Source organism: Oncorhynchus masou, unplaced genomic scaffold, assembly GCF_036934945.1.
Source record: "Oncorhynchus masou masou isolate Uvic2021 unplaced genomic scaffold, UVic_Omas_1.1 unplaced_scaffold_2058, whole genome shotgun sequence".
Taxonomy (NCBI): Eukaryota; Metazoa; Chordata; class Actinopteri; order Salmoniformes; family Salmonidae; genus Oncorhynchus; species Oncorhynchus masou.
In genome coordinates this window covers 622-17,500 of record NW_027008545.1, presented here as the reverse complement: position 1 = coordinate 17,500, position 16,879 = coordinate 622, and the positions used below count along the sequence as shown (strand labels likewise).

General features: G+C 56.0%; 2 protein-coding genes across 2 annotated transcripts in view; both read left to right on the top strand.

Moving 5' to 3' along the window:
* Positions 1 to 9,893, top strand: part of LOC135532846 (cilia- and flagella-associated protein 47-like) — a 22,957-nt gene extending 13,064 nt beyond the window's left edge. The window contains exon 5 of the mRNA XM_064960277.1: positions 9,699 to 9,893. Within this exon, the coding sequence (XP_064816349.1) occupies positions 9,699 to 9,893 (195 nt within the window). The remainder of the gene's footprint in view (positions 1 to 9,698) is intronic.
* Positions 9,894 to 9,916: 23 nt separating this feature from the next.
* LOC135532844 (cilia- and flagella-associated protein 47-like) lies at positions 9,917 to 11,345 on the top strand (the record flags this gene model as incomplete). Its single annotated transcript, XM_064960276.1, has 4 exons — positions 9,917 to 9,954; positions 10,222 to 10,333; positions 10,811 to 10,950; positions 11,170 to 11,345. Coding segments are annotated over exons 3-4 (311 nt in total), but the record flags the coding sequence as incomplete, so codon positions are not given.
* Positions 11,346 to 16,879: the final 5,534 nt, after the last annotated feature.

Below are 16,879 nucleotides of genomic sequence, written 5' to 3'. Positions count from 1 at the left end.
CTCTCCCCCATCGCTCTCTCTCCCTCCCCCTCGCTCTCTCTCACCCGCTCCCCATCGCTCTGTCTCTCTCTCTCCCCCTCGCTCTCTCTCTCCCCCATCGCTCTCTCTCTCCCTCTCCCCCTCGCTCTCTCTCTCCCCCTCGCTCTCTCTCTCTCCCCCATCACTCTCTCTCCCTCTCCCCCATCGCTCTCTCTCCCCTCCCTCCTCGCTCTCTTCTCTCCCCTCGCTCTCTCTCTCCCCATCGCTCTCTCTCCCTCTCCCCCATCGCTTCTCTCCCTCTCCCCCTCGCTCTCTCTCACCCGCTCTCCCCATCGCTCTGTCTCTCTCTCTCCCCCTCGCTCTCTCTCTCCCCCATCGCTCTCTCTCCTCTCTCCCCTCGCTCTCTCTCTCCCCTCGCTCTCTCTCTCTCCCCTCGCTCTCTCTCTCCCCCATCGCTCTCTCTTCCCCGCTCCCCCATCGCTCTCTCTCTCCTCTCCTCCCTCTCTCTCTCTCCCTCACCCGCTCTCCCCCATCGCTCTCGCTCTCTCTCCCTCTCCCCCTCGCTCTCTCCCTCTCCCCCATCGCTCTCTCTCCCTCTCCCCCATCGCTCTCTCTCTCCCTCTCCCCCATCGCTCTCTCTCTCCCTCTCCCCCATCGCTCTCTCTCTCCCGCTCCCCCTCGCTCTCTCCCTCTCCCACTCCCCCTCGCTCTCTCTCTCCCTCTCCCCATCGCTCTCTCTCCCTCTCCCCCATCGCTCTCCCTCTCCCCCTCGCTCTCTCTCTCCCTCTCCCCCCTCGCTCTCTCTCTCCCTCTCCCCCCATCGCTCTCTCCTCCTCTCCCCTCGCTCTCTCTCTCCCTCTCCCCCCATCGCTCTCTCTCCCGCTCCCCCTCGCTCTCTTTCTTCTCCCCCATCACTCTGTCTCTCTCACTCCCCCTCGCTCTCTCTCTCCCCCCATCGCTCTCTCTCTCCCTCTCTCCCCTCGCTCTCTCTCTCCCGCTCCCTCTCGCTCATCGCTCTCTCCCTCTCCTCCATCGCTCTCTCTCCCGCTCCCCCTCGCTCTCTCTCACCCGCTCCCCCATCGCTCTGTCTCTCTCTCTCCCCCTCGCTCTCTCTCTCCCCATCGCTCTCTCTCTCCCTCTCCCCCTCGCTCTCTCTCTCCCGCTCCCCTCGCTCTCTCTCTCCCTCTCCCCATCACTCTCTCTCTCCCCCTCGCTCTCTCTCTCCCGCTCCCCCATCGCTCTGTCTCTCCCGCTCCCTCTCGCTCTCTCTCTCCCTCTCCCCCATCGCTCTCTCTCTCCCTCTCCCCCTCGCTCTCTCTCTCCCTCTCCCCCATCGCTCTGTCTCTCTCTCCCCCTCGCTCTCTCTCTCCCCCATCGCTCTCTCTCTCCCTCTCCCCCTCGCTCTCTCTCTCCCCCTCGCTCTCTCTCTCTCCCCCATCGCTCTCTCTCTCCCTCTCCCCCATCGCTCTCTCCCTCTCCCTCTCCCCCTCGCTCTCTCTCTCCCGCTCCCCATCGCTCTGTCTCTCTCTCTCCCCTCGCTCTCTCTCTCCCCCATCGCTCTCTCTCTCCCTCCCCCATCGCTCTCTCTCCCGCTCCCCCTCGCTCTCTCTCACCCGCTCCCCCATCGCTCGTCTCTCTCTCTCCCCTCGCTCTCTCTCTCCCCCGCTCGCTCTCTCTCTCATCCTCTCCCCTCTCCCCTCGCTCTCTCCCGCCTCTCTCTCTCTCCCCCTCGCTCTCTCTCCCCTCTCCCCCATCACTCTCTCTCTCCCTCTCCCCCATCGCTCTCTCTCTCCCTCTCCCCCTCGCTCTCTCTCTCCCCCTCGCTCTCTCTCTCCCCCATCGCTCTCTCTCTCCCTCTCCCCCATCGCTCTCTCTCTCCCTCTCCCCCTCGCTCTCTCTCTCACCCGCTCTCCCCCATCGCTCTGTCTCTCTCTCTCCCCCTCGCTCTCTCTCCCTCTCCCCCATCGCTCTCTCTCCCTCTCCCCCTCGCTCTCTCGCTCTCTCCCCCTCGCTCTGTCTCTCTCTCTCCCCTCGCTCTCTCTCTCCCCCATCGCTCTCTCTCTCCCTCTCCCCCATCGCTCTCTCTCTCCCTCTCCCCCATCGCTCTCTCTCTCCCTCTCCCCCATCGCTCTCTCTCTCCCGCTCTCCCCTCGCTCTCTCTCTCCCACTCCCCCTCGCTCTCTCTCTCCCTCTCCCCCATCGCTCTCTCTCCCTCTCCCCCATCGCTCTCTCTCCCCCTCGCTCTCTCTCTCGCTCTCTCTCCCACTCCCCCTCGCTCTCTCTCTCCCTCTCCCCATCGCTCTCTCTCCCGCTCCCCCTCGCTCTCTCTCTCCCTCTCCCCCATCGCTCTCTCTCCCGCTCCCCCTCGCTCTCTTTCACCCGCTCCCCATCACTCTGTCTCTCTCTCTCCCCCTCGCTCTCTCTCTCCCCCATCGCTCTCTCTCTCCCTCTCCCCCTCGCTCTCTCTCTCCCGCTCCCTCTCGCTCTCTCTCTCCCTCTCCTCCATCGCTCTCTCTCCCGCTCCCCCTCGCTCTCTCTCACCCGCTCCCCCATCGCTCTGTCTCTCTCTCTCCCCCTCGCTCTCTCTCTCCCCCATCGCTCTCTCTCTCCCTCTCCCCCTCGCTCTCTCTCTCCCGCTCCCTCTCGCTCTCTCTCTCCCTCTCCCCCATCACTCTCTCTCTCCCTCTCCCCCTCGCTCTCTCTCTCCCGCTCCCCCCATCGCTCTGTCTCTCCCGCTCCCTCTCGCTCTCTCTCCCCCTCTCCCCCAGCGCTCTCTCTCCCTCTCCCCCTCGCTCTCTCTCTCCCGCTCCCTCTCGCTCTCTCTCTCCCTCTCCCCCATCGCTCTCTCTCTCCCTCTCCCCCTCGCTCTCTCTCTCCCGCTCCCCCATCGCTCTGTCTCTCCCGCTCCCTCTCGCTCTCTCTCTCCCTCTCCCCCTCGCTCTCTCTCTCCCGCTCCCTCTCGCTCTCTCTCTCCCTCTCCCCCATCGCTCTCTCTCTCCCTCTCCCCATCGCTCTGTCTCTCCCGCTCCCCCATCGCTCTGTCTCTCCCTCTCCCCCATCGCTCTGTCTCTCCCTCTCCCCCATCGCTCTCTCTCTCCCTCTCCCCCTCGCTCTCTCTCTCCCTCTCCCCCCTCGCTCTGTCTCTCCCGCTCCCCCCATCGCTCTGTCTCTCCCTCTCCCCCATCGCTCTCTCTCTCCCTCTCCCCCATCGCTCTCTCTCTCCCGCTCCCCCTCGCTCTCTCTCTCCCACTCCCCCTCGCTCTGTCTCTCCCTCTCCCCCATCGCTCTGTCTCTCCCTCTCCCCCATCGCTCTGTCTCTCCCTCTCCCACTCGCTCTCTCTCCCTCTCCCCCTCGCTCTCTCTCTCCCTCTCCCCCATCGCTCTCTCTCTCCCTCTCCCCCATCGCTCTGTCTCTCCCTCTCCCCCATCGCTCTGTCTCTCCCTCTCCCCCCTCGCTCTCTCTCTCCCCCTCGCTCTCTCTCTCCCCCTCGCTCTCTCTCTCTCCCCATCGCTCTCTCTCTCCCTCTCCCCCATCGCTCTCTCTCTCCCTCTCCCCCCCTCGCTCTCTCTCTCCCGCTCCCCCATCGCTCTGTCTCTCTCTCTCCCCCTCGCTCTCTCTCTCCCCCATCGCTCTCTCTCTCCCTCTCCCCCATCGCTCTTTCTCCCGCTCCCCCTCGCTCTCTCTCACCCGCTCCACCATCGCTCTGTCTCTCTCTCTCCCCCATCGCTCTCCCTCTCCCCCTCGCTCTCTCTCTCCCCCTCGCTCTCTCTCTCCCCCATCGCTCTCTCTCTCCCTCTCCCCCATCGCTCTCTCTCTCCCTCTCCCCCATCGCTCTCCCTCTCTCCCTCTCCCCCTCGCTCTCTCTCTCCCCCTCGCTCTCTCTCTCCCCCCTCGCTCTCTCTCTCCCCCATCGCTCTCTCTCTCCCTCTCCCCCATCGCTCTCTCTCTCCCTCTCCCCCTCGCTCTCTCTCACCCGCTCCCCCATCGCTCTGTCTCTCTCTCTCCCCCTCGCTCTCTCTCTCCCCCATCACTCTCTCTCTCCCTCTCCCCCTCGCTCTCTCTCTCCCTCTCCCCCTCGCTCTCTCTCTCTCCCCCTCGCTCTCTCTCTCCCCCATCGCTCTCTCTCTCCCTCTCCCCCATCGCTCTCTCTCTCCCTCTCCCCCTCGCTCTCTCTCACCCGCTCCCCCATCGCTCTCTCTCTCCCTCTCCCCCTCGCTCTCTCTCTCCCCCATCGCTCTCTCTCTCCCTCTCCCCCATCGCTCTCTCTCTCCCTCTCTCCCCCCTCGCTCTCTCTCTCCCTCTCCCCCATCGCTCTCTCTCTCCCGCTCCCCCTCGCTCTCTCTCTCCCACTCCCCCTCGCTCTCTCTCTCCCTCTCCCCCATCGCTCTCTCTCCCTCTCCCCCATCGCTCTCTCCCCCTCGCTCTCTCTCTCCCACTCCCCCTCGCTCTCTCTCTCCCTCTCCCCCATCGCTCTCTCCCCCGCTCCCCCTCGCTCTCTCTCTCCCTCTCCCCCATCGCTCTCTCTCCCGCTCCCCCTCGCTCTCTTTCACCCGCTCCCCATCGCTCTGTCTCTCTCTCTCCCCCTCGCTCTCTCTCTCCCCCATCGCTCTCTCTCTCCCTCTCCCCCTCGCTCTCTCTCTCTCCCGCTCCCTCTCGCTCTCTCTCCTCTCTCTTCCATCGCTCTCTCTCCCGCTCCCCCTCGCTCTCTCTCACCCGCTCCCCCATCGCTCTGTCTCTCTCTCCCCCTCGCTCTCTCTCTCCCCCATCGCTCTCTCTCTCCCTCTCCCCCTCGCTCTCTCTCTCCGCTCCCTCTCGCTCTCTCTCCCTCTCCCCCATCGCTCTCTCTCTCCCTCTCCCCCTCGCTCTCTCTCTCCCGCTCCCCCCCATCGCTCTGTCTCTCCCGCTCCCCTCTCGCTCTCTCTCTCCCTCTCCCCCATCGCTCTCTCTCTCCCTCTCCCCCTCGCTCTCTCTCTCCCGCTCCCTCTCGCTCTCTCTCTCCCTCTCCCCTCGCTCTCTCTCTCTCCCGCTCCCCCATCGCTCTGTCTCTCCCGCTCCCTCTCGCTCTCTCTCTCCCTCTCCCCCTCGCTCTCTCTCTCTCCCGCTCCCTCTCGCTCTCTCTCTCCCTCTCCCCCATCGCTCTCTCTCTCCCTCTCCCCCATCGCTCTGTCTCTCCCGCTCCCCCATCGCTCTGTCTCTCCCCATCGCCTGTCTCTGTCTCTCCCTCTCCCCCATCGCTCTCTCTCTCCCTCTCCCCCTCGCTCTCTCTCTCCCTCTCCCCCCTCGCTCTGTCTCTCCCGCTCCCCCATCGCTCTGTCTCTCCCTCTCCCCCATCGCTCTCTCTCTCCCTCTCCCCCATCGCTCTCTCTCTCCCTCTCCCCCATCGCTCTCTCTCTCCCGCTCCCCCTCGCTCTCTCTCTCCCACTCCCCCTCGCTCTGTCTCTCCCTCTCCCCCATCGCTCTGTCTCTCCCTCTCCCCCATCGCTCTGTCTCTCCCTCTCCCCCTCGCTCTCTCTCCCTCTCCCCCTCGCTCTCTCTCTCCCTCTCCCCCATCGCTCTCTCTCTCCCTCTCCCCCATCGCTCTGTCTCTCCCTCTCCCCCATCGCTCTGTCTCTCCCTCTCCCCCATCGCTCTCTCTCTCCCACTCCCCCTCGCTCTGTCTCTCCCTCTCCCCCATCGCTCTGTCTCTCCCTCTCCCCCATCGCTCTCTCTCTCCCTCTCCCCCCTCGCTCTGTCTCTCCCACTCCCCCTCGCTCTCTCTCCCTCTCCCCCATCGCTCTGTCTCTCCCTCTCCCCCTCTCGCTCTGTCTCTCCCACTCCCCCTCGCTCTGTCTCTCCCACTCCCCTCGCTCTGTCTCTCCCTCTCCCCCATCGCTCTGTCTCTCCCTCTCCCCCTCGCTCTGTCTCTCCCTCTCCCCCATCGCTCTCTCTCTCCCTCTCCCCCATCGCTCTCTCTCCCTCTCCCCCATCGCTCTCTCTCCCACTCCCCTCGCTCTCTCTCTCCCTCTCCCCATCGCTCTCTCTCTCCCTCTCCCCCATCGCTCTCTCCCTCGCTCTCTCTCCCACTCCCCCTCGCTCTCTCTCTCCCTCTCCCCCATCGCTCTCTCTCCCTCTCCCCCATCGCTCTCTCCCCCTCGCTCTCTCTCTCCCACTCCCCCTCGCTCTCTCTCTCCCTCTCCCCCATCGCTCTCTCCCCGCTCCCCCTCGCTCTCTCTCTCCCTCTCCCCATCGCTCTCTCTCCCGCTCCCCCTCGCTCTCTTTCACCCGCTCCCCATCGCTCTGTCTCTCTCTCTCCCCCTCGCTCTCTCTCTCCCCCATCGCTCTCTCTCTCTCTCCCCCTCGCTCTCTCTCTCCCCGCTCCCTCTCGCTCTCTCTCCCTCTCCTCCATCGCTCTCTCTCCCGCTCCCCCTCGCTCTCTCTCACCCGCTCCCCATCGCTCTGTCTCTCTCTCTCCCCCTCGCTCTCTCTCTCCCCCATCGCTCTCTCTCCCTCTCCCCCTCGCTCTCTCTCCCGCTCCCTCTCGCTCTCTCTCTCCCTCTCCCCCATCGCTCTCTCTCTCCCTCTCCCCCTCGCTCTCTCTCTCCCGCTCCCCCATCGCTCTGTCTCTCCCGCTCCCTCTCGCTCTCTCTCTCCCTCTCCCCCATCGCTCTCTCTCTCCCTCTCCCCCTCGCTCTCTCTCTCCCTCTCCCCCTCGCTCTCTCTCTCTCCCGCTCCCCCATCGCTCTGTCTCTCCCGCTCCCTCTCGCTCTCTCTCTCCCTCTCCCCCTCGCTCTCTCTCTCTCCCGCTCCCTCTCGCTCTCTCTCTCCCTCTCCCCCATCGCTCTCTCTCTCCCTCTCCCCCATCGCTCTGTCTCTCCCGCTCCCCCATCGCTCTGTCTCTCCCCCATCGCTCTGTGTCTCCCTCTCCCCCATCGCTCTCTCTCTCCCTCTCCCCCTCGCTCTCTCTCTCCCTCTCCCCCTCGCTCTGTCTCTCCCGCTCCCCCATCGCTCTGTCTCTCCCTCTCCCCCTCGCTCTCTCTCTCCCTCTCCCCCATCGCTCTCTCTCTCCCTCTCCCCCATCGCTCTCTCTCTCCCTCTCCCCCATCGCTCTCTCTCTCCCGCTCCCCCTCGCTCTCTCTCTCCCACTCCCCCTCGCTCTGTCTCTCCCTCTCCCCCATCGCTCTGTCTCTCCCTCTCCCCCATCGCTCTGTCTCTCCCTCTCCCCCTCGCTCTCTCTCCTCTCCCTCCCCTCGCTCTCTCTCTCCCTCTCCCCCATCGCTCTCTCTCTCCCTCTCCCCCATCGCTCTGTCTCTCCCTCTCCCCCATCGCTCTGTCTCTCCCTCTCCCCCATCGCTCTCTCTCTCCCACCCCCTCGCTCTGTCTCTCCCTCTCCCCCATCGCTCTGTCTCTCCCTCTCCCCCATCGCTCTCTCTCTCCCTCTCCCCCCTCGCTCTGTCTCTCCCACTCCCCCTCGCTCTCTCTCCCTCTCCCCCATCGCTCTGTCTCTCCCTCTCCCCTCTCGCTCTGTCTCTCCCACTCCCCCTCGCTCTGTCTCTCCCACTCCCCCTCGCTCTGTCTCTCCCTCTCCCCCATCGCTCTGTCTCTCCCTCTCCCCCTCGCTCTGTCTCTCCCTCTCCCCATCGCTCTCTCTCTCCCTCTCCCCCATCGCTCTCTCTCTCCCTCTCCCCCCTCGCTCTGTCTCTCCCACTCCCCCTCGCTCTGTCTCTCCCGCTCCCCCTCGCTCTCTCTCTCCCTCTCCCCCTCGCTCTGTCTCTCCCACTCCCCCTCGCTCTGTCTCTCCCACTCCCCCTCGCTCTGTCTCTCCCTCTCCCCCATCGCTCTGTCTCTCCCTCTCCCCCCTCGCTCTCTCTCTCCCACTCCCCCATCGCTCTCTCTCTCCCACTCCCCCATCGCTCTCTCTCTCCCTCTCCCCCATCGCTCTCTCTCTCCCACTCCCCCTCGCTCTCTCTCTCCCTCTCCCCCATCGCTCTCTCTCCCTCTCCCCCATCGCTCTCTCCCCCTCGCTCTCTCTCTCCCACTCCCCCTCGCTCTCTCTCTCCCTCTCCCCCATCGCTCTCTCTCTTCAATTCAATTCAAGGGCTTTATTGGCATGGGAACTATCTCTCTCTCTTTCCCCCCACCTCTCTCTTTGTCTCTCTCTCTCTCTCTGTCTGGAGGGCCTGATAAGCCCATTGTAAAGCAGTCTCTCTTTGTCTCTCTCTCTCTGTCTGGAGGGCCTGATAAGCCCATTGTAAAGCAGTCTCTCTTTGTCTCTCTCTCTCTATCTGTCTGGAGGGCCTGATAAGCCCATTGTAAAGCAGTCTCTCTTTGTCTCTCTCTCTCTGTCTGTCTGGAGGGCCTGATAAGCCCATTGTAAAGCAGTCTCTCTTTGTCTCTCTCTCTCTCTCTGTCTGGAGGGCCTGATAAGCCCATTGTAAAGCAGTCTCTCTTTGTCTCTCTCTCTCTGTCTGTCTGGAGGGCCTGATAAGCCCATTGTAAAGCAGTCTCTCTTTGTCTCTCTCTCTCTCTCTGTCTGGAGGGCCGGATAAGCCCATTGTAAAGCAGTCTCTCTTTGTCTCTCTCTCTCTCTGTCTGGAGGGCCTGATAAGCCCATTGTAAAGCAGTCTCTCTTTGTCTCTCTCTCTCTCTGTCTGGAGGGCCTGATAAGCCCATTGTAAAGCAGTCTCTCTTTGTCTCTCTCTCTCTCTCTGTCTGGAGGGCCGGATAAGCCCATTGTAAAGCAGTCTCTCTTTGTCTCTCTCTCTCTCTCTGTCTGGAGGGCCTGATAAGCCCATTGTAAAGCAGTCTCTCTTTGTCTCTCTCTCTCTCTGTCTGGAGGGCCTGATAAGCCCATTGTAAAGCAGTCTCTCTTTGTCTCTCTCTCTCTGTCTGGAGGGCCTAATAAGCACATTGTAAAGCAGTCTCTCTTTGTCTCTCTCTCTCTGTCTGGAGGGCCTGATAAGCCCATTGTAAAGCAGTCTCTCTTTGTCTCTCTCTCTCTGTCTGGAGGGCCTGATAAGCACATTGTAAAGCAGTCTCTCTTTGTTTCCCCTGTCTGTCTGTCTGTGTGTGTGTGTGTTCCTGTCTATGTGTTTGTGTTCCTGTCTATGTGTTTGTGTTCCTATCTGTGTGTTCCTGTCTGTGTGTGTGTTCCTGTCTGTGTGTGTGTTCCTGTCTGTGTGTGTGTTCCTGTCTGTGTGTGTGTGTTCCTGTCTGTGTGTGTGTGTGTTCCTGTCTGTGTGTCCGTGTGTGTGTTCCTGTCTATGTGTGTGTGTGTGTGTGTGTGTGTGTGTGTGTGTGTGTGTGTGTGTGTTCCTGTCTGTGGGTATGTATGTGTGTTCCTGTCTGTCTGTGTGTGTGTGTGTGTGTGTGTGTGGGTGTGTGTTCCTGTCTGTGTGTCTGTGTGTGTGTTCCTGTCTGTGTGTTCATGTCTGTGTGTTCCTGTCTGTGTGTCTGTGTGTGTGTTCCTGTCTGTGTGTGTGTGTGTGTTCCTGTCTGTGTGTCTGTGTATGTGTTCCTGTCTGTGTGTTCCTGTCTGTGTGTTCCTGTCTGTATGTGTGTGTGTTCCTGTCTGTGTGTCTGTGTGTGTGTTCATGTCTGTGTGTTCCTGTCTGTGTGTTCATGTCTGTGTGTTCCTGTCTGTGTCTGTGTGTGCGTGTGTGTGTTCCTGTCTGTGTGTTCCTGTCTGTGTGTTCCTGTCTGTGTGTTCCTGTCTGTGTGTTCCTGTCTGTGTGTGTTTTAGGGCAGGCTGTCCTTGCTGAATGACACAGATGGGACGGAGCACAGCTTCACCCTGAGAGGGGTGGGGGAGCGGTCCCTACCCCTGGACCACGTGGTGATACACTGCTCTGTCAGACAGGTCACACACAGCACCCTGCAGGTCCCCAACTACAGCCAGCACCCCCTCACCTGTCAGGTAGATACACTATTACTATAGTACTACTACACACAGCACCCTGCAGGTCCCCAACTACAGCCAGCACCCCCTCACCTGTCAGGTAGATACACTATTACTATAGTACTACTACACACAGCACCCTGCTCGTCCCCAACTACATCCAGCACCCCTTCACCTGTCAGATAGATACACTATTACTATAGTACTACTACACACAGCACCCTGCTGGTCCCCAACTACATCCAGCACCCCTTCACCTGTCAGGTAGATACACTATTACTATAGTACTACTACACACAGCACTCTGCAGGTCCCCAACTACATCCACACACACCGTTGCTGATTGTCCTTGTGCTGCTGGTTGTAGGTGGTATCAGACCTCTCCATCGTCAGTGGACCGCCCACCTTGGACATCAAACCAGGTCACACCGTCCCCTACACCGTGTCTGTGTCACCATGGAAACGAGGGAAACATACAGGTACTTCATTCTCTCTCGGTCTCTCTCTCCCTCTCCCTGTCTCCCTCTCTTTCTCTTTCTGTCTCGGTCTCCCTCTCCCTGTCTCTCTCTCTCCCTTTGTCTTTCTCTGTTTCTCTCTTTCTCTCTGTTTCTCTCTGTCTCTCTCTCCCTCTCTCTGTCTCCCTCTCCCTGTTCCCTCTCTCTCTCTCTCTCTCTCTCTCTATCTCTATATGTCTCTCTCTCTGTCTCTCTCTCTCTCTCTCTTTCTCTCTCTCTGTCTCTCTCTCCCTCTCTCTGTCTCCCTCTCCCTGTCTCTCTCTCTGTCTCTCTCTCTCTCTCTCTCTCTCTCTCTGTCTCTCTCCGTCTCTCTCTCCCTCTCTCTTTCTCTCTCTCCCTCTCTCTCTTTATGTGTGTGAGGTCACTACACACACTGCAGTGATAATGTGAATGTAAAGGAGGACAACAGCCTGTACTTTCCTCTCCTGTACTGTCTCTCAGGGTCCATGTCATTCCTAGCCGTGGAGAGTGAGACAGGAACAGGGAATGAGTCCAGGCAATATGAGGTGTGGTTCTCTATAGAGGTCATATGTGATCCTGCTCCTCCCCTGAAGGTGCTGGCTGTGGACTGTGCTGTTCAGGTGAGGCCTACTTTACACCATCCTCTACAACGTCACTGTGTCTTCATCTGCACCAATGAACAAGATCAAATATGCACATCCAACTGGTTTCCAGGGAGAGAACTGATATCAAGGAATAAGTAATGCGTTGACCTAATCATTGTGATGACCGTTTTAGTGGGGGAAAACGCTGTCTGTCTAGACTAGTGTGTCTGAGTTTTATAGCTTTGTTATTCTCAGAGCTCTGTTGCCGTGGAGATCCCCCTTAGTAATCCGGAGGCGGAGCCGCTTGAGCTGTGGGTGTGTCTGGAGGGAGAGGACCTGAGTGGAGACACCCTGGTGTGTGTCCCTCCCCAGAGCAGTCTCAACTACACAGTCACCTTCTCTCCTGCTATAGTAGGGAAGAGAACAGACAGGTAAGAGACAGTCACCTTCTCCTGTTATAGTAGTGAAGAGACAGTCACCTTCTCCTGTTATAGTAGGGAAGAGAACAGACAGGTAAGAGACAGTCACCTTCTCCTACTATAGTAGGGAAGAGAACAGAGAGGTAAGAGACAGTCACCTTCTCCTGATATAGTAGGGAAGAGACAGTCACCTTCTCCTGCTATAGTAGGGAAGAGACAGTCACCTTTTCCTGTTATAGTAGGGAAGAGACAGTCACCTTCTCCTACTATAGTAGGGAAGAGAACAGAGAGGTAAGAGACAGTCACCTTCTCCTGATATAGTAGGGAAGAGACAGTCACCTTCTCCTGCTATAGTAGGGAAGAGAACAGACAGGGAAGAGACAGTCACCTTCTCCTGCTATAGTAGGGAAGAGACAGTCACCTTCTCCTGTTATAGTAGGGAAGAGACAGTCACCTTCTCCTACTATAGTAGGGAAGAGAACAGAGAGGTAAGAGACAGTCACCTTCTCCTGCTATAGTAGGGAAGAGACAGTCACCTTCTCCTGCTATAGTAGGGAAGAGAACAGACAGGGAAGAGACAGTCACCTTCTCCTGCTATAGTAGGGAAGAGAACAGACAGGGAAGAGAACAGAGAGGTAAGAGACAGTCACCTTCTCCTGCTATAGTAGGGAAGAGACAGTCACCTTCTCCTGTTATAGTAGGGAAGAGAACAGACCGGTAAGAGACAGTCACCTTCTCCTGCTATAGTAGGGAAGAGACAGTCACCTTCTCCTGTTATAGTAGGGAAGAGAACAGACAGGGAAGAGACAGTCACCTTCTCCTGCTATAGTAGGGAAGAGACAGTCACCTTCTCCTGTTATAGTAGGGAAGAGACAGTCACCTTCTCCTACTATAGTAGGGAAGAGACAGTCACCTTCTCCTGTTATAGTAGGGAAGAGACAGTCACCTTCTCCTACTATAGTAGGGAAGAGACAGTCACCTTCTCCTGCTATAGTAGGGAAGAAAACAGACAGGGAAGAGACATTCACCTTTTCCTGTTATAGTAGGGAAGAGAACAGACAGGTAAGAGACAGTCACCTTCTCCTACTATAGTAGGGAAGAGACAGTCACCTTCTCCCGCTATAGTAGGGAAGAGACAGTCACCTTCTCCTGCTATAGTAGGGAAGAGAACAGACAGGTAAGAGACAGTCACCTTCTCCTACTATAGTAGGGAAGAGACAGTCACCTTCTCCTGCTATAGTAGGGAAGAGACAGTCTCCTTCTCCTGCTATAGTAGAGAAGAGAACAGACAGGTAAGAGACAGTCACCTTCTCCTGATATAGTAGGGAAGAGACAGTCACCTTCTCATGTTATAGTAGAGAAGAGAACAGACAGGTAAGAGACAGTCACCTTCTCCTGTTATAGTAGGGAAGAGACAGTCACCTTCTCATGTTATAGTAGAGAAGAGAACAGACAGGTAAGAGACAGTCACCTTCTCCTGCTATAGTAGGGAAGAGACAGACCGGTAAGAGACAGTCACCTTCTCCTGTTATAGTAGGGAAGAGAACAGACAGGTAAGAGACAGTCTCCTTCTCCTGCTATAGTAGGGAAGAGACAGTCACCTTCTCCTGCTATAGTAGGGAAGAGAACAGACAGGTAAGAGACAGTCACCTTCTCCTGTTATAGTAGGGAAGAGACAGTCACCTTCTCCTGATATAGTAGGGAAGAGACAGTCACCTTCTCCTGCTATAGTAGGGAAGAGACAGTCACCTTCTCCTGTTATAGTAGGGAAGAGACAGTCACCTTCTCCTGTTATAGTAGGGAAGAGACAGTCACCTTCTCCTGTTATAGTAGGGAAGAGACAGTCACCTTCTCCTGTTATAGTAGGGAAGAGACAGTCACCTTCTCCTGTTATAGTAGGGAAGAGACAGTCACCTTCTCCTGTTATAGTAGGGAAGAGACAGTCACCTTCTCCTGTTATAGTAGGTAAGAGACAGTCACCTTCTCCTGCTATAGTAGGGAAGAGACAGACAGGCAAGAGACAGTCTCCTTCTCCTGTTATAGTAGAGAAGAGACAGTCACCTTCTCCTGTTATAGTAGGGAAGAGAACAGACAGGCAAGAGACAGTCTCCTTCTCCTCCTATAGTAGGGAAGAGACAGTCACCTTCTCCTGTTATAGTAGGGAAGAGACAGTCACCTTCTCCTGTTATAGTAGGGAAGAGGCAGTCACCTTCTCCTGTTATAGTAGGGAAGAGACAGTCACCTTCTCCTGTTATAGTAGGGAAGAGACAGTCACCTTCTCCTGTTATAGTAGGGAAGAGACAGTCACCTTCTCCTGTTATAGTAGGGAAGAGACAGTCACCTTCTCCTGTTATAGTAGGGAAGAGACAGTCACCTTCTCCTGTTATAGTAGGGAAGAGACAGTCACCTTCTCCTGTTATAGTAGGGAAGAGAACAGACAGGTAAGAGACAGTCACCTTCTCCTTCTATAGTAGGGAAGAGACAGTCACCTTCTCCTGCTATAGTAGGGAAGAGAACAGACAGGGAAGAGACATTCACCTTCTCCTGCTATATAGTACCTCTCCTGTTATAGTAGGGAAGAGAACAGACAGGAAGAGACAGTCACCTTCTCCTGTTATAGTAGGGAAGAGAACAGACACCTTCTCCTGCTATAGGAGACAGTTATAGTAGGGAAGAGAACAGTCACCTTCTCCTGCTATAGTAGGGAAGAGACAGTCACCTTCTCCTGTTATAGTAGGGAAGAGACAGTCACCTTCTCCTACTATAGTAGGGAAGAGACAGTCACCTTCTCCTGCTATAGTAGGGAAGAAAACAGACAGGGAAGAGACATTCACCTTTTCCTGTTATAGTAGGGAAGAGAACAGACAGGTAAGAGACAGTCACCTTCTCCTACTATAGTAGGGAAGAGACAGTCACCTTCTCCTGCTATAGTAGGGAAGAGAACAGACAGGTAAGAGACAGTCACCTTCTCCTACTATAGTAGGGAAGAGACAGTCACCTTCTCCTGCTATAGTAGGGAAGAGACAGTCTCCTTCTCCTGCTATAGTAGAGAAGAGAACAGACAGGTAAGAGACAGTCACCTTCTCCTGATATAGTAGGGAAGAGACAGTCACCTTCTCATGTTATAGTAGAGAAGAGAACAGACAGGTAAGAGACAGTCACCTTCTCATGTTATAGTAGAGAAGAGAACAGACAGGTAAGAGACAGTCACCTTCTCCTGCTATAGTAGGGAAGAGACAGACCGGTAAGAGACAGTCACCTTCTCCTGCTATAGTAGGGAAGAGAACAGACAGGTAAGAGACAGTCACCTTCTCCTGTTATAGTAGGGAAGAGAACAGACAGGTAAGAGACAGTCACCTTCTCCTGTTATAGTAGGGAAGAGACAGTCACCTTCTCCTGTTATAGTAGGGAAGAGACAGTCACCTTCTCATGTTATAGTAGAGAAGAGAACAGACAGGTAAGAGACAGTCACCTTCTCCTACTATAGTAGGGAAGAGAACAGACAGGTAAGAGACAGTCTCCTTCTCCTGCTATAGTAGGGAAGAGACAGTCACCTTCTCCTGCTATAGTAGGGAAGAGAACAGACAGGTAAGAGACAGTCACCTTCTCCTGTTATAGTAGGGAAGAGACAGTCACCTTCTCCTGTTATAGTAGGGAAGAGACAGTCACCTTCTCATGTTATAGTAGAGAAGAGAACAGACAGGTAAGAGACAGTCACCTTCTCCTACTATAGTAGGGAAGAGAACAGACAGGTAAGAGACAGTCTCCTTCTCCTGCTATAGTAGGGAAGAGACAGTCACCTTCTCCTGCTATAGTAGGGAAGAGAACAGACAGGTAAGAGACAGTCACCTTCTCCTGTTATAGTAGGGAAGAGACAGTCACCTTCTCCTGTTATAGTAGGTAAGAGACAGTCACCTTCTCCTGTTATAGTAGGGAAGAGACAGTCACCTTCTCCTGTTATAGTAGGGAAGAGACAGTCACCTTCTCCTGTTATAGTAGGGAAGAGACAGTCACCTTCTCCTGTTATAGTAGGTAAGAGACAGTCACCTTCTCCTGCTATAGTAGGGAAGAGACAGACAGGCAAGAGACAGTCTCCTTCTCCTGTTATAGTAGGGAAGAGACAGTCACCTTCTCCTGTTATAGTAGGGAAGAGAACAGACAGGCAAGAGACAGTCTCCTTCTCCTCCTATAGTAGGGAAGAGACAGTCACCTTCTCCTGTTATAGTAGGGAAGAGACAGTCACCTTCTCCTGTTATAGTAGGGAAGAGGCAGTCACCTTCTCCTGTTATAGTAGGGAAGAGACAGTCACCTTCTCCTGTTATAGTAGGGAAGAGACAGTCACCTTCTCCTGTTATAGTAGGGAAGAGACAGTCACCTTCTCCTGTTATAGTAGGGAAGAGACAGTCACCTTCTCCTGTTATAGTAGGGAAGAGACAGTCACCTTCTCCTGATATAGTAGGGAAGAGACAGTCACCTTCTCCTGCTATAGTAGGGAAGAGACAGTCACCTTTTCCTGTTATAGTAGGGAAGAGACAGTCACCTTCTCCTGTTATAGTAGGGAAGAGACAGTCACCTTCTCCTGTTATAGTAGGTAAGAGACAGTCACCTTCTCCTGTTATAGTAGGGAAGAGACAGTCACCTTCTCCTGTTATAGTAGGGAAGAGACAGTCACCTTCTCCTGTTATAGTAGGGAAGAGACAGTCACCTTCTCCTGTTATAGTAGGTAAGAGACAGTCACCTTCTCCTGCTATAGTAGGGAAGAGACAGACAGGCAAGAGACAGTCTCCTTCTCCTGTTATAGTAGGGAAGAGAACAGACAGGCAAGAGACAGTCTCCTTCTCCTCCTATAGTAGGGAAGAGACAGTCACCTTCTCCTGTTATAGTAGGGAAGAGACAGTCACCTTCTCCTGTTATAGTAGGGAAGAGGCAGTCACCTTCTCCTGTTATAGTAGGGAAGAGACAGTCACCTTCTCCTGTTATAGTAGGGAAGAGACAGTCACCTTCTCCTGTTATAGTAGGGAAGAGACAGTCACCTTCTCCTGTTATAGTAGGGAAGAGACAGTCACCTTCTCCTGTTATAGTAGGGAAGAGACAGTCACCTTCTCCTGTTATAGTAGGGAAGAGACAGTCACCTTCTCCTGTTATAGTAGGGAAGAGACAGTCACCTTCTCCTGTTATAGTAGGGAAGAGACAGTCACCTTCTCCTGTTATAGTAGGGAAGAGAACAGACAGGCAAGAGACGGTCTCCTTCTCCTGCTATAGTAGGGAAGAGACAGTCACCTTCTCCTGTTATAGTAGGGAAGAGACAGTCACCTTCTCCTGCTATAGTAGGGAAGAGAACAGACAGGGAAGAGACAGACAGGTAAGAGACAGACAGGTAAGAGACAGACAGGGAAGAGACAGACACCTTGACTGTACTGGAAAGACTTCAGGGCCTGTATTCACTAAGCATCTGAGAGTAAGAGAGCTGATCTAGGATCTGGTCCTCTCTAGTATTCATTATAAACTAAAAGGCTAACCTGATCCCAGATCAGCACTAGGATCTG